General features: G+C 42.9%; 1 protein-coding gene and 1 pseudogene across 1 annotated transcript in view; one reads left to right on the top strand and one right to left on the bottom strand.

Moving 5' to 3' along the window:
* The first annotated feature begins 2,993 nt into the window (after positions 1-2,993).
* CWC25 (CWC25 spliceosome associated protein homolog) overlaps positions 2,994-13,638 on the top strand; it is a 34,759-nt gene continuing 24,114 nt past the window's right edge. The window contains exons 1-3 of the mRNA XM_036835777.1: positions 2,994-3,177; positions 5,431-5,603; positions 13,091-13,327. Of these exons, the coding sequence (XP_036691672.1) occupies positions 3,160-3,177; positions 5,431-5,603; positions 13,091-13,327 (428 nt within the window). The 5' untranslated portion in view covers positions 2,994-3,159. The remainder of the gene's footprint in view (positions 3,178-5,430; positions 5,604-13,090; positions 13,328-13,638) is intronic.
* Positions 11,037-11,604, bottom strand: LOC118886285 (annotated as a pseudogene).

Genomic DNA, 13,638 nt, shown 5'->3' with positions numbered 1-13,638 from the left:
TGCTTTACAAATGTAATTGCATCTAATTCTTACAACAACTTTGCAGGGTAGGTGGTATTGCTCTTATTTTACAGATGAGGAAAAACTCTCAGAGAGGTTATGTAACTTGTCCAAGGTCACGTAACATAGCTGACAGACTTGTGATTCAAATGCAAGTCAAAGCCATTGCTTTTTCAAACATATAACCCCCATTATTACTGTATGGAATTATTAATATTAATGATTATTATTATTTCTATGCAGTCATGCCCTAAGCAAAACACTTTGGTCAATGGTGACTTCAGAACACAGGGCTTTTAAGGCTCATCCATCCATTCATGTATTCATTTAACAATAATTAAGCAACTGCTATGTGCCAGAAACTGTGCCAAGCACAAGGGACACAAAGGTGGAGGTCTCTAGCATTATGGAACTTACATGGATACAGACAAGTACATAGGCAATTATAATACAGAGCAAGTGCTATAATATAATTCACCTAATTAATCTACAAATTTAATATATCTCTCAATAATAACATAAAAAACACTGTTTCTGGAACTGGACAAGCTGATCTGAAAGTTCATTTGTTAAAATAAAATTGTAAAAAGAACCAGGAAACTCCAGAAAAAGAAGAGTAGTGAGGGAGAAGTAGGCCTACGTCATTAAAATAAAACTATTAGGTCAGTTTGATAAGACCACATGAATAGATGGATTAATGGAATGGAATAGAGAATCCAGAAACAGACTCAGATACAAATAGGAATATAGTATATGTATATATGTATGTATTTCACACCAGTAGGGAAAATATAAGATTATTCTGTAGAGGTGTTGAGATGAATGTGTATCCAACAAGAAAGACCAAAAAAAAAAAAAAAAAATTCCAAATGGATCAAAGACTTAAATATGTAACATAAAATTATAAAGGTACGTAAAGGAAACATGGGATAAATGAACGCTGATTGAGGAGGGTGTAAGGATGGTGGGAGGCTTCTACTGCATTGACTTTTTTTTGGCCTCACCACACAGCAGTAGGATCTTAGTTTCCTGATCGGGTATCAAACCAAGGACCCCTGCAGTGGAAGCGTGGATTCTTAACCACTGGACCGCCAGGGAACTCCCTACTGTGTTGACTTTTGTATCTTTTAAAACATATTTACAATGTATTACCCACTAAAACATGTTTTTTTTGTTGTTGTTAAGAGTGTTTGGCTAGGGAAATAAAAGTTTAGTTCTAGCATAGTGAGTGAGAGGTAGGGAGTCTTATGAAGCTGGAGAGGTAAGAAGAGTCAGATCATGAAAGAACTCGACATGGCCGCGCAGCCCGTCTTGTGGGATATTAGTTCCCTAACCAGGGATTGAACCCGGGCCCTCAGCAGTGAAAGTGCAGAGTCCTAACCACTGGACTGCCAGGGAATTCCCAGGACTTCACATTTTTTAAACGCGGGCTCTATAGTATGAATAATGGGGAGCTACGAAACGTTTTAAAGCGGTGGGTTGATACAATCATATCTGCATTTTAGAGAGATCACTCTTAGCTATAAAAAGAGTGCATAGATCTATAAGGGATAAAACTGAAAACGGGGAAGTGGACTTCTACCGGGTGAGGGATGATGACGGCCTGAACCAGGCAGGTGGTGAATGTCATGGTGAGGTGGACAGATTTGAGAGATGTTGAGCAGTTAGAATCTTGTTGATTGGATGTTGGAGATGAGGGAGAGATCTAGAATGACGTCCGGATGGAGAAGTGGTGGTAGTAGGGGATTGGGGGAGTAGGTATAGGTGAGATAACGCATTTAGTTTAAGAGACTTCCAGATGTCCAATTGGAAATGCCTAATAGCCAGGCTTAAAACCCTGGAGCTTGAAAGAGGGCTACGACTGGAGATAATGAATTTGGGTTTCATTAGCATATAGATGGTAACTGAAACCCTGTGAGTAGATGAGATCACCCAAGGAGAGCACCTACTGTGAAAGGACCTAAGACAGAACGGATGAGGAAGAAAAAAAGAAAATGTTCCCTGAGAAGGATCTAGAGAAGGAAAATTTGGAGAGTGATGGGAAGAAGTCAAGTGAAAAGTGTTTCGATAAGGAGAGAGTGGTCCTCAATACCAAAGGCTAGGGGTAGTCCATATGAGGATGAAATGTGTTATTTGATTTAAATACAGGGGTATTACTGAAGATCACGGGAAGAATAGTTGAGCGGAGGGTTTAGGTTAAGCAGAAGATGAAGCGGAAGCATCTCTCCTCCGAAGTGCAAGCATCTTGTCTCCGTAGTGGAGACAACTTGTTTCAAGTTCGCTAAAGACGGAGAAGAGAGTGCAGCAGCTGGGGGAAAGACATGAGCTTTTTTCTTTTTTAAGGATCAACTGAGCGTATCTAAAATGATGATGACAAAGAACCAATACTTAGGGAGATAGAGGAGAGAGGGAGGAATTGAGTAATACCAGATGCGAGGGGTGGGATCCGAGCAGATGAACCGCCGTGCCTTAGATTAGGAGGGATGCTTCTTCCATCGTAAACGAAGGGAAAGGAAAGGGGAATGCTGGCAGATTCTAAAGGTCTGGTGCAGGGAAGCTGATGGAATTTCGGCTCGATGGTTTCTATTTAACTCCGTAAAATACTCCTGGAGTAAGGGGGTTGGCTGTGAGTCGAGGTTTGAGGAGACTGCGGATTTGAAAAGCCGTTTAGAAACTCCGGGCGGCCTAGGTTGGTCCACGCTGGGGCCTCGCGAGGGAGGCCCCGAGTGGAGCTCCGAGGGGGACGCCGCGGTGCGTCGCCATGGCAACCGAACCGCCGGGCTAGGCCCAGGACCAACTGTAACCCGAAACAGCCGCAGCGTTTTAACTCACTATTCCAGAAATCAGGGTAGGAGCCAACCCGAGGCGACCAAAGTGAAACCACAGATCCCGCGATATCACGGCCGCAACCTGCGAAACTGCACGTGACGCTACCGCCACGCAGCGCGACAGCGAGTATTAAACGTCATGGTACCGCGACGCCGTCGCTGTAATACAACGCTCTCCCGGAAGTGGTCTCTGGATCGGGCGGTGAAAGTGGTAGCCAGTTGTCCCCGGGATCAGATCTCCGGAGGTCGTAGCTGAACTCTTTCTCTGCGTTTCTCCTCGATCCTTCCTGAGTTTTTCAGGTCCGCGTAGTGAGGAAACGTCTCCACCATCATGGGGGGCGGAGACCTGGTAAGTGAGGGAGCCCAGGGCTGGGGGAAGACTGAGGCCGGAGACCGACTGAGGCTGGGGACGGAAATTGGCGGGGGTGACAGTGGGTATTCTTGGCAACGCAGCCGTTGGGGACAGAGAGCTGTAGCCCTGGACAGGCTACGGATAGCTAAGGCCATGAGGGACCGGGCGGAGACTTGGGAAGATATGTGAGGTGGGTCGCCAAGGAAGGCAGGTGGTGTTTGTTGACAGGGAGCCCTTCTGGCTGGAAATTTTGGGAAGCCTCGGGGGCGGTTGGAACCGTGGCTAGGAAAGGAGGCGGGTATGGAGGACGTGTCACTTCGTTTTGTATATCTTGTCTTGGGATACATCTCCTTTCCTCAGCTAGGAGTTCAGTCATGTCCTGGGCTATAGTAGGGGTGATTTGTGCCCCCGTTGTCCTCGTCCCTGAGCCATGTCCTGGGGTCACGGAAGATCTTCCTCATGTTCACCTTTCTGACATCCACTCCTTCTTCAGTGCTGCATCCTGATCTGTAGTGGCAGAGCATTCTTCAGAATTCATAACACTTAATATAAGTTATGTGGCTATTTCTCTTAAACTGTATAGTTCATTTGTAGGGGGCTAAGCCTCTGAATTGGGCAAATGTACCCATAAGAACATGGTGCAAGATCACAAAAATGCTCATCTCCTGAAAGTGTAGCTAATTGAATCAGGAAATAGATTCGTTTAGCCACCTGTCCAGTAGCTATATTAGAGTTTGTCAGGTGTTGTCAATTAGAATGAGTTCCAAGATACCATCAAGGTTCTTCTGACTTAGTGTCTTCAAGTAGCTGCATTTAGGGACAGGAAAGCTCTTATCCAGAGTCCCTCAACCTCAGTGCTATTGACATTTTGGGCTGGATAATTCTTTGTTGTGTGTGTGGTCCTGTGCATGTAGCAGCGTCCCTGGCCTTTAGCCAGTAGCACCTTTCTCCTTCAGTTGTGACAACCAAAACTGTCTACAGACATTGCCAAATGTTCCCTGGGAGGCAAAATCACCCATATTGAAGGCGAGAGAGGAGGACCATTAGGACAAGGTGGAGGGTTGGGGAGGAAGGGAGGAAGGACTGAACAACCTGATGAGGGGAAAGGGAGTACAAGAAGAGAGAGAAAAACGGAAGCCCTCATTAAAAAAAAAAAAAAATTTATTTTGGCCACACTGAGCAGCATGTAGGATCTTAGTTCCTTGACCAGGCATTGAACCCTGCCCCCTACAGTGGGAGCACGGAGTCTTAACCACTGGACCGCCAGGCAATTCCCTCATTTAGGTTTCTTAACTGGTCTCCTGGTTTTCAATCCTGATCCTCTCCAATCCATTCTTTACATGCTAGGCTGGTCATGCCTCCCACCTGCATATGAATGCTTAGTGTTTTCTACTGTCAACAGGATAAAATCCAATCCCTTAACATGGCTTATAAGGCCCTTAAGCTGTTGCTTTCTTAGTTGGCTTCATCTTGAGCCCCTTCCAAGCTTGCTCTCCTATCTCCAGCCATGCTGAATTATTTGTTCTTTCTCACCACTGGGCCTGCAGTTGTGTGTGCTGTTACCTCTGTGTGGAAATCTACCCCACTCCATCCCGCTTCCTACATCACTGGGCTAATTTATAATTATCCTTAGATGTCACTTCCTCCAGGAAACCTTCCCTGGTTGGGAAGCTGAACCAAAGCAGTGGCTAATGGGGAGGAGGGAGAGGAGAAGCATTCCTTGAGGGTGAGGGGGAAGATCAGAACCAGGGGGAGATTCTTGGGAAGGAAGGTTGAAAGAGGTACTAGGTGGGGTTGTAAACCATGCAAGTTTAAGGCACGTTAAGTGGACTCAAGGAAAAGAAGGCTGTGTTCATAAGAATGAACGTCCAGTGCCAAAGGCACTTGAATTCTTTTGCCTTTCAGAGTCTATACTTTCCTGCTTCTCTACACCATTCCTCCTGTACTGTCATCACCAACCCTCACTTCAGGCATGGCCAGTGGAAGTCAGACTCACACATTTCAGGATAGAAGTATTTGAAGGGAATCTCGGAGGGGCCTGTTTTTTCCTGAGGCTTTATGTACTTGAACAACCTCTCTCCCACACCCCCATGTGTGAGATTTTTGGGTGCCAACCTTGCCATTGTTAAAGACGTCTTGCCCTTACATGCCTGCCTTGGCATGAATATAGGGGTGGGAAAGGGACGGCCAGTTATACTCACCACCCACCCACTGGCCGCATTGTTTTCTCCCTCCTTTCATTTCCCACAGAATCTGAAGAAGAGCTGGCACCCGCAGACCCTCCGCAATGTGGAGAAAGTGTGGAAAGCTGAGCAGAAACATGAGGCTGAGCGGAAAAAGATTGAGGAGCTTCAGCGCGAGCTGCGGGAGGAGAGGGCCCGGGAGGAGATGCAGCGCTATGCGGAGGACGTTGGAGCTGTCAAGTACGTGAGGAGCTGGGGCGCTTTGACCTGGGGGTGTCTTGGTGTGTGGGGAGTTGCAGAACTGCCTGCAGGTGCATCGTCCAGTTGTTGCATGATAGCTGGTTAAGAGCGTGAGTTTGGAATCAGACTGGCCTGGCTTCTGAGGCTGGCATGGCATGGACTAGCCTAGCTGTGTAACTGGGAGCAAGTTTGGGAGCCTTGGTTACCTCAGTAGAACCGGGGGCGTGAGAGTACCCAACTCCTCAGGTTTGTTGAGGATCAAATGAGATGACATATAAAGGGCTTAGTGTAGACCAAGTTCATGGTAGATGATTGCCAAATAACTGTGGCTGAGGATGATTGCCTGTACCCTGCTTCTCAGTATGTGCTGAGGCCTCAGTCCTGCTTTTGTTTATTTATGGATTGCAGGCTCATTTTAGGGAGGCAGAGAGGTCCCATGGAAGGAGGTAGATGGTGTGTCTGTCAGTAAAAGCTGTGTGACTGTGGACAGTCTCATTCGATTTTCCCTGACTTCAGTTTCCTCTTGTATAATATAGGATAGGAGTAACAGACAATAATTACTCTACCCATCTCATAAAAGGGGATGGGAATAAATGTGTTCTGAGAAAAATTAAAAGCATAAAATATGCAGTGCAGGTTTCCCGGAATGTGGGATTCTAATCTGGGGTGTGAGGATAGACAGTGGGAATGTTCTTTTTTACCGATTTCTATAATTTAATAAGGCGAGATCAGCTCTGGGTCCAGCCAGGGCTCTTGGCCGGGAAGTGGCTGTGCACCAAGCTGGCTGGCAGTGGGGAGGGCGCTCTCAAGCAGAGGTTCTGCGGCCCAGGGAGGGCAAAAGCAAAGTCTCTAACTTGTTCTCAGAGGGAGGTTTCTAGAGCCAGGGAGGTGGTCGTGGTGGCGCTAATGGAGTTAGCGCTGGATAGAAGCTAGGTGTTGTGAGAGCGCCCCAATTTTTTTTTTTTTAAAGCCGATCCGAATTTCCATCTCTATTTTCTTTACTCTTTCTTGTTTCTAAATATTCAGTGTACTTTTTCTGCAGCTAATGAAAAGTGAAGGTCTTCAAATGTCATGTTTGAGAGTACAGGTAGTATTCAGTGGAAATTGGGAGTCATCAATGTTTTTTTTATCCCAAGAACATTAAACAATCTGTATATACATATTTTTTGTAAATCTTAAATGTAAGAAAATATAGTTAAAAATCACCTGCTTTAAAATCAAAAGTAAAATTATTCTTTGGGAATTTATTTTTTTAAAACAGTGAAAAGCAATGAGTAGTGAATATACTAAAGATATTTATAATCTCTGACTTATTTTAATATACTTGGAATTTTGTTTCTGGTAAGAGCTATTGCTTTCTTGTTTGACTTCCTGATTAAGTTTCAGTAAAATGTGCATATAATAACCACAGACTGTATCCTGTATGAAAAAAACAAATCCGAGAAAACCCACTTCTTCACTGGAACGATCACCAATAAATCAGTATTTTAAAATTTTTTTAAAAAAATATGCAGTGCATTCCTAAATCAGAATTGAATTTAAAAAACTCCAGATAGACTAAAATTGACTTATCTGTACTATTCCTTGTTCATATCCTAGTGGGCAAGTCTCCGGGGTGACATGTGACATACTTCCCCTGTTGGATATACAGGGCTTTTCCTTAGTAATTTCATGACAGGAGGATTTGTGACATACAGAGGCGTGTGTGTGTGTGTGAGAGAGAGAGGCTTAGTTTCAGTTCGTGGAAATGGCATTATGGAATTTAGGCAGGATAACAATTACATTCTTTCTTTGTTTTTTTTTTGTTTGTTTATTTTATTTATTTTTTATACAGCAGCTTCTTATTAGTTATCTATTTTATACATATTAGTGTATACATGTCAATCTTGATCTCCCAGTTCACCCCCCCCAACTTCCCCCCCTTAGTGTCCATATGTTTGTTCTCTACATCTGTGTCTCTATTTCTGCCTTGCAAACTGGTTCATGTGTACCATTTTTCTAGATTCCATATATATGTGTTAATATACAATATTTGTTTTTCTCTTTCTCCATCTTTTCTCTTTCTGACTTAACTTTTACTTCACTCTGTATGACAGTCTCTAGATCCATCCACATCTCTACAAATGACCCATTTTCGTTCCTTTTTGGCTGAGTAATATTCCATTGTATATATGTATACGTTCTTTCAGGATTGGCAGAAGGCCATTCTGACTTAAGTATAAAATTTGAAATGTTTTAAAATAAATGGAGTCTTGGAGTTTTTAAAGTACAGCACAATATATTTAGGGCATTAATATATAAAATGAGGTAAAAGAATGAAATTTTATAAGTTTTTTTTTTTTTTTAATCTTTATTGAATTTGTTACAATGTTGTTTCTGTTTCGTTTTTTTGGCCACAAGGCACGTGGGATCTTAGCTCCCCAACCAGGGATCGGACCCGCACCCCCTGTATTGGAAGGCAAAGTCTTAACCACTGGACCGCCAGGGAAGTTCCTATAAGTTTTTTTTAACCATAGATACACATTAAATTATTTTACTTTATACACTTTGTATAAATTATATTCTTTATAATTTAAACTAAATAAATTTCACACATTTGAATTAATTCCTGGGCAGCTTATATGGCATTTTTATATGTGAAGTTTGAGATTTTGTGAACCCTTGATTTTAAAACAAATGTCAATTTTAGACGGAATACCCATTAGTCATAAGAGTTTACTTTCCCACTAACCAAAAGTAAAAAATTATTTTGAAATTTTTATTCAGCCAAGCATTACATATTCTGTGCCTGATATGTCAGAAATTTGGGCTTTGCAGAGTCTAATTAATGAGGTCAGAGTATAGATGAGCAGCTTCAGAGCTGGGAGTCAGTGTATATCTTGTGCTGACCCTCATGCCCTCTGTCTGTTGTGAATAGGAGGAAGGTGATTTTATATTCTTTTGATTTTTTGCCCCCTCACGTATTCTCCAATGTTATGAAACTCAACAGGTTAGCACGTAGGTCCCTTTTTTTGGTCTTTACTTGCAGATGTATTTAGACGATCTGCTTGTCCAACTGACTGGTTTGTGTAGTTCTTTGCATAGTGTCGTGCTTTTCATTTATCCAATACAACCCTTTGCTATTTACAATTCACTTGTATGGTTCAGATAATCTTTTCTGTGTTTATTATACAGCTCTCTTACAACAAAGAAAAAACCTCAATATGCACGTTATCCTTGATCTCCATCCAAATTCCTCTTTGCAATAGAATGTTGTTTAAGTATTTACTGATAATATTAGAAAATTGTGTTTTCTTTACCAGCATTTTTCAACGCTTGCACTTTAGGGTGTCCTTGGAAGATTAGATAAATGAAGATGGGAGTGATTCCCACCCAAGCAGACTCTCTAAGAATAGCAGGGGGTGTCTGGGGCAAGGGCATCTGGATACTTTAAGAGCTCCCCGGGTGATCCTCATGGGCAGCCTCAATTGAGAACCTGTTCTATATCCTTAGTGATAGCAACAGCAAAAATCTATACATCATTTTGTTTTTATATGACTTTTACCCCAAATCTTCTCTCATTTAAAAACTCAGAGAGAGGGTCTCACTTTAAAAATGATGAGAGATGGCAGTTGCTAGCTCCATTTTAGACGTGAGGATATGGAAGTACACAGAAGTAACTTGCACGTTTACCCAGCTGGGTAGTGGCGGAACCAGGTCAAGTCTGGTGGCACTGGATCTCAGCGATACAACATGTTCTCTTACTGGAGGGCCTGAGCAGTACTGATATTAGTTGAGTCCTTTTAAGACTAGCCCTGAAAATACTACTTTATAGAAGTATCTGTCTTCATTTTTCCTATCCTTTCTTCTGGATACGTTTTGCTCCTTTGCCTGCATATTCCTGGCCCTCCTACCTCATCATACTGTCTCTTCTCTTTTATTCACTTGCTTAGCTTCTTCTCCCTCATCCAGTAACTGCTCCTGCTTCCCAAGGCTCACTGTTCTTCTCCCTTCATTCCTGTGGTACCAGTGTCTGCTTCATGCTGACGACTCCCACATTTATCCCACACAAACTCTTGTATCTCTGTATATTCAGGCAGTTCTTTTTTTTTTTTTTTTTTTTTAATTCAGGCAGTTCTGCTTCAAGTGTCCCACAGTTACCCATCACATACTTAGCTCTCAGCAGCACTGTTTGGTAATTTGTTGACCTCTGTGCCTCATCTGGTAGCCTGTGAGCAACTCAGCTGCCTGAATCTTTGTCATCTTTCTGACCTTCTTCCTCTGCCTGGCACATAGGAAGTGTGCTGAGTCAGTGTTTACAAATGAATAAACAAATATTGATTTCCAGTTTCCCCATCTGTGTTTGTGTCAGGCATGCATAGGCATGATCCCTTGAGTCATCTTTGACAAGTCCTTTTAGGATCCCCCCCTACTCGATCACTGAGACCTGCTTTTCATTCAAAAAGTACTGCCAGCTCCAGACCCATTGCCCATGAATTGTCGAACACTGAACATATTAGGCAACTGTCTGGGATTCATTCCAGCCATCTAGGAGTTTAAAAAAACCTGGTGGGAGATACAAAACACATACATAGAGAATAAAAAGACTAGCTAGTGGGAACATCAATGATTTATCCCCAGGGTAAGAAGACGTGACAGAACTAAAAGGTAGGTTATGGGATAGGAGGGGCAAAGAAATTATGAAGTACATATTTTATCTCTTAATACATTTATGTTTCTTCTGCCAGTTGTTGAGTTGCCCTTGAAGTAAAACAAAAACAAAACAAAACAAAAAAGACTAGCTAGTGTTTATTTAGTACTTACTTTGTGCCATGCACTCTTCTGAACACCTTAAAAATTCATTGACTTATTTAATCCCCAACAACCCTATGAGGCAGGTACTCTTATCCCCATTTTACAGGTGAGGACACCAGTGCTCAGATGAGTTGCTTGGCTTTAGAGCCGGGATTCAAATCCATGTTGCCTGACTCCAGAGCTTGTGCTCTTAACCATTATGTTATACTGCCTTTCAGGAAAATGAGCTTGCCAGAATATTCTAGTCACCACCGATCTTCTTGTTCAGACCTCTTTAAGCTCTTATGCAGTCTGCCTTTCACAGTCAATTCCCTCCAACCCCCAGGAGTTTTTTATTGTTTGAATAACAGAACACACAAAACCAGGCAGAGAAGTCTCCAAGGAAATGATGGTTGTGTTTCACTGTTATTTGTCCCTTGGTTCTTCATCTTCTAAGCACTTATTACAGTTTCTTTTAATGCTGTTAGACATGTATTTTGATTATAAATACAGTCCAACTGTGAATAAATAACTGTATTGTCTTTTTACACCCATTCCCCCATGTTCCTTTAAATAGAAAAAAGTGCTCAATATCTCTTAATAGCCTACTTGGCCATGGTTGTCTCACCTGTGATTTAAAAATACATTGTATCTTGATCTTCCAAAAATCCTTCTTGAATTACAGCTTATTCTGTTAAAGAAATTCTGGGAAAGAAGTCATTGATATTGTTGATAGTCTCCAAAAGATGAGGGTGGTAACTGAGTTGAAGGCACCTGGGAGGGATCTTCAGCAAACTGAGGACCATTGGGAAACTACACAGAGGCAGATCTTGTCACTAAGATACCAGCTCCTCCAATTAACCCTAGGAGAATGCCACCAGTCACAGCTGACCAACAACTGTGGCCACTGGTCCCTTTTGGCTGCCAGTGTGACTCCTGTGAAGGCTGCACTTGTGACGGAATTCCAGAGGTCTTTCTGACATGCACCGTCCAGCAGAGAATCATGGAAAACAGACCTCCCCGAACTGCAAAGCCACCTCCCAACTGTGGAGGCCTGGTTTTAATAGCTGTCAAACTCCCACGTAGTCTCTGGTTTACTCCCACTGGAGAATGGTGAAAACCTTTAATTGCATAAAAGACACTACTATCTCTAGTACCCATCATAAAGGCCCCACCACAGTCTTCCACATAGCTCTCCAGGGCACGGCTCTCACTCTTGCTCCTCCATCTTGACCCCGGTGGTGTGAGTGAGGGTGGGTAAGCTGGGTGGAGCCTGACCCCAGTGGCCCACAATCAATTCTTTTTTTTTTTTTTTTAATAAATTTATTTATTTATTTATAGCTGCATTGGATCTTTGTTGCTGCACTCAGGCTTTCTCCAGTTGCGTCGAGTAGGGGTTACTCTTCGTTGTGGTGCACGGGCCTCTCATTGTGGAGGCCTCTCCCGTTGGGGAGCACAGGCTCCAAGCACGCAGGCTTCAGCAGTTGTGGCACACAGGCTCAGTTGCTCCGCGGCATGTGGGATCTTCCCGGACCAGGGCTCGAACCCGTGTCCCCTGCATTGTCAGGCGGATTCTTAACCACCGCACCACCAGGGAAGCCCCACAATCAATTCTTAATCATAGACTATAGTGTTTCTCAAACCAATCCTTGTAATAGGAAAAGAAATCTAAAGGGTTGGACCCTCTATTAATGGTTTAAATTATTTTTATTAAAAATATATGCAAAGATATAACTAGGAAGGTATTATTTATGCTCATAGTTGTTATATAATCTTAAACAAAAAAAAATATACAAAATGAAAAAGTTATAGTCAAAAACCATTGCACCTAATGTTATAGATAATACTGTTTCGATGAACCTACTTTGCTACTTGTAGTGTGAATGTGATATTGGCTGCTCCAACACATGCTCTTATGAATGAATTCAGCACACCTTTACTGTCTTTTGTGTGAGGGCTCAATTTTCTCACCACTTTTTTTTCTCTTAGAACCACAGGAAAATATTTGGCATGATACTGTGACATAATTTTGCTTCCCTCTTTTGGCTTGAAAGCACAACTTGTTATTGCTGGTCTTTTCTCATTATCCCCTCGAATGTAGTATATTACCACTGGTGCCAAGGTGACAATAGGCACCAAAACACACAGTAAACACAGCTGCATATGTGGTCACAGAAATTGTTTTGGTGATGAACTGATCCAGAACATGCATGTTAGCTCTTTCAGATTATCCTCGAAATGAAAGCACAACATAAAGACTTCGTAAAGGAGACTTGAGAAACCCTGGGCAAAAGATCCATGCCCCAGGCTGAGGAACTTTTTTTTCCTCATAAATTGCTTTAGGTGTGTGGAAATGATCTGTCTCCTAAAATGTAAACTCCATGACAGCAAGTACCGTTTCTTCCCAAGTGCCCCATGGAGTGTGGTGTTTAGCCCTTGCTAAGGAGCCTGTAGAATGAGTCCAGTTCTGACCAGCTGTGCCTTTTTTTTTTTTTTTTTTTAAAGTTTGGCTACGCCTTGCGGCCTGTGGGATCCTTGTTCCCTGACCAGCGATGATCAAACCTGCACCCTTGGCAGTGAGAGCGTGGAGTCCTAAGCACTGTGCCGCCAGTGGATTCCCCCAGCTGTGCTTATCTATCCCTCATGTTCAGGTTTTGTGTGTAGGTTTGAGAAGTCTACATTTTCTTTGACTGTATTTTTTTTTTTTGAACTAGGAAAAAGGAAGAAAAATTGGACTGGATGTACCAGGGTCCTGGTGGGATGGTGAACCGTGATGAGTACTTGCTGGGGCGCCCCATTGACAAATACGTTTTTGAGAAGATGGAGGAGAAGGAGACAGGCTGTTCTTCTGAGACAGGACTCCTCCCAGGCTCTATCTTTGCCCCGTCAGGTGCCAATTCCCTTCTTGACATGGCCAGCAAAATCCGGGAGGATCCTCTCTTCATCATCAGGTACTGATGAGCGGCTGAGAAGGGGGTTCTATTACAGAGATGCTTAGCAGAGATGTTATCTCGCCTCTTGCTTTGCAGTTGGTTTCCTGTTGGCTTTTGTCTGCCATGTAAAAGGATTTGTCTCCATTTGGGCTTCTGATGTTAAGAAGGAGGCTCTATTAAGGGCGCCTGAACTAGGCTGTTTGGGAAGAGATTGGTAAATGTACCAGACCAGACCAAATTTATTCATTTACCTTTGGCCCTTAAACAAAAATAAGAGGTAGAAGCAAGGTGAGAAAGACTGGCAGCTTCTTAGGAATTGGGGGATATGT

The sequence above is a fragment of the Balaenoptera musculus genome, chromosome 20 (genome assembly GCF_009873245.2).
Source record: "Balaenoptera musculus isolate JJ_BM4_2016_0621 chromosome 20, mBalMus1.pri.v3, whole genome shotgun sequence".
In the NCBI taxonomy this organism is placed as follows: domain Eukaryota; kingdom Metazoa; phylum Chordata; class Mammalia; order Artiodactyla; family Balaenopteridae; genus Balaenoptera; species Balaenoptera musculus.
This window is presented reverse-complemented; position numbering and strand designations above follow the sequence as displayed.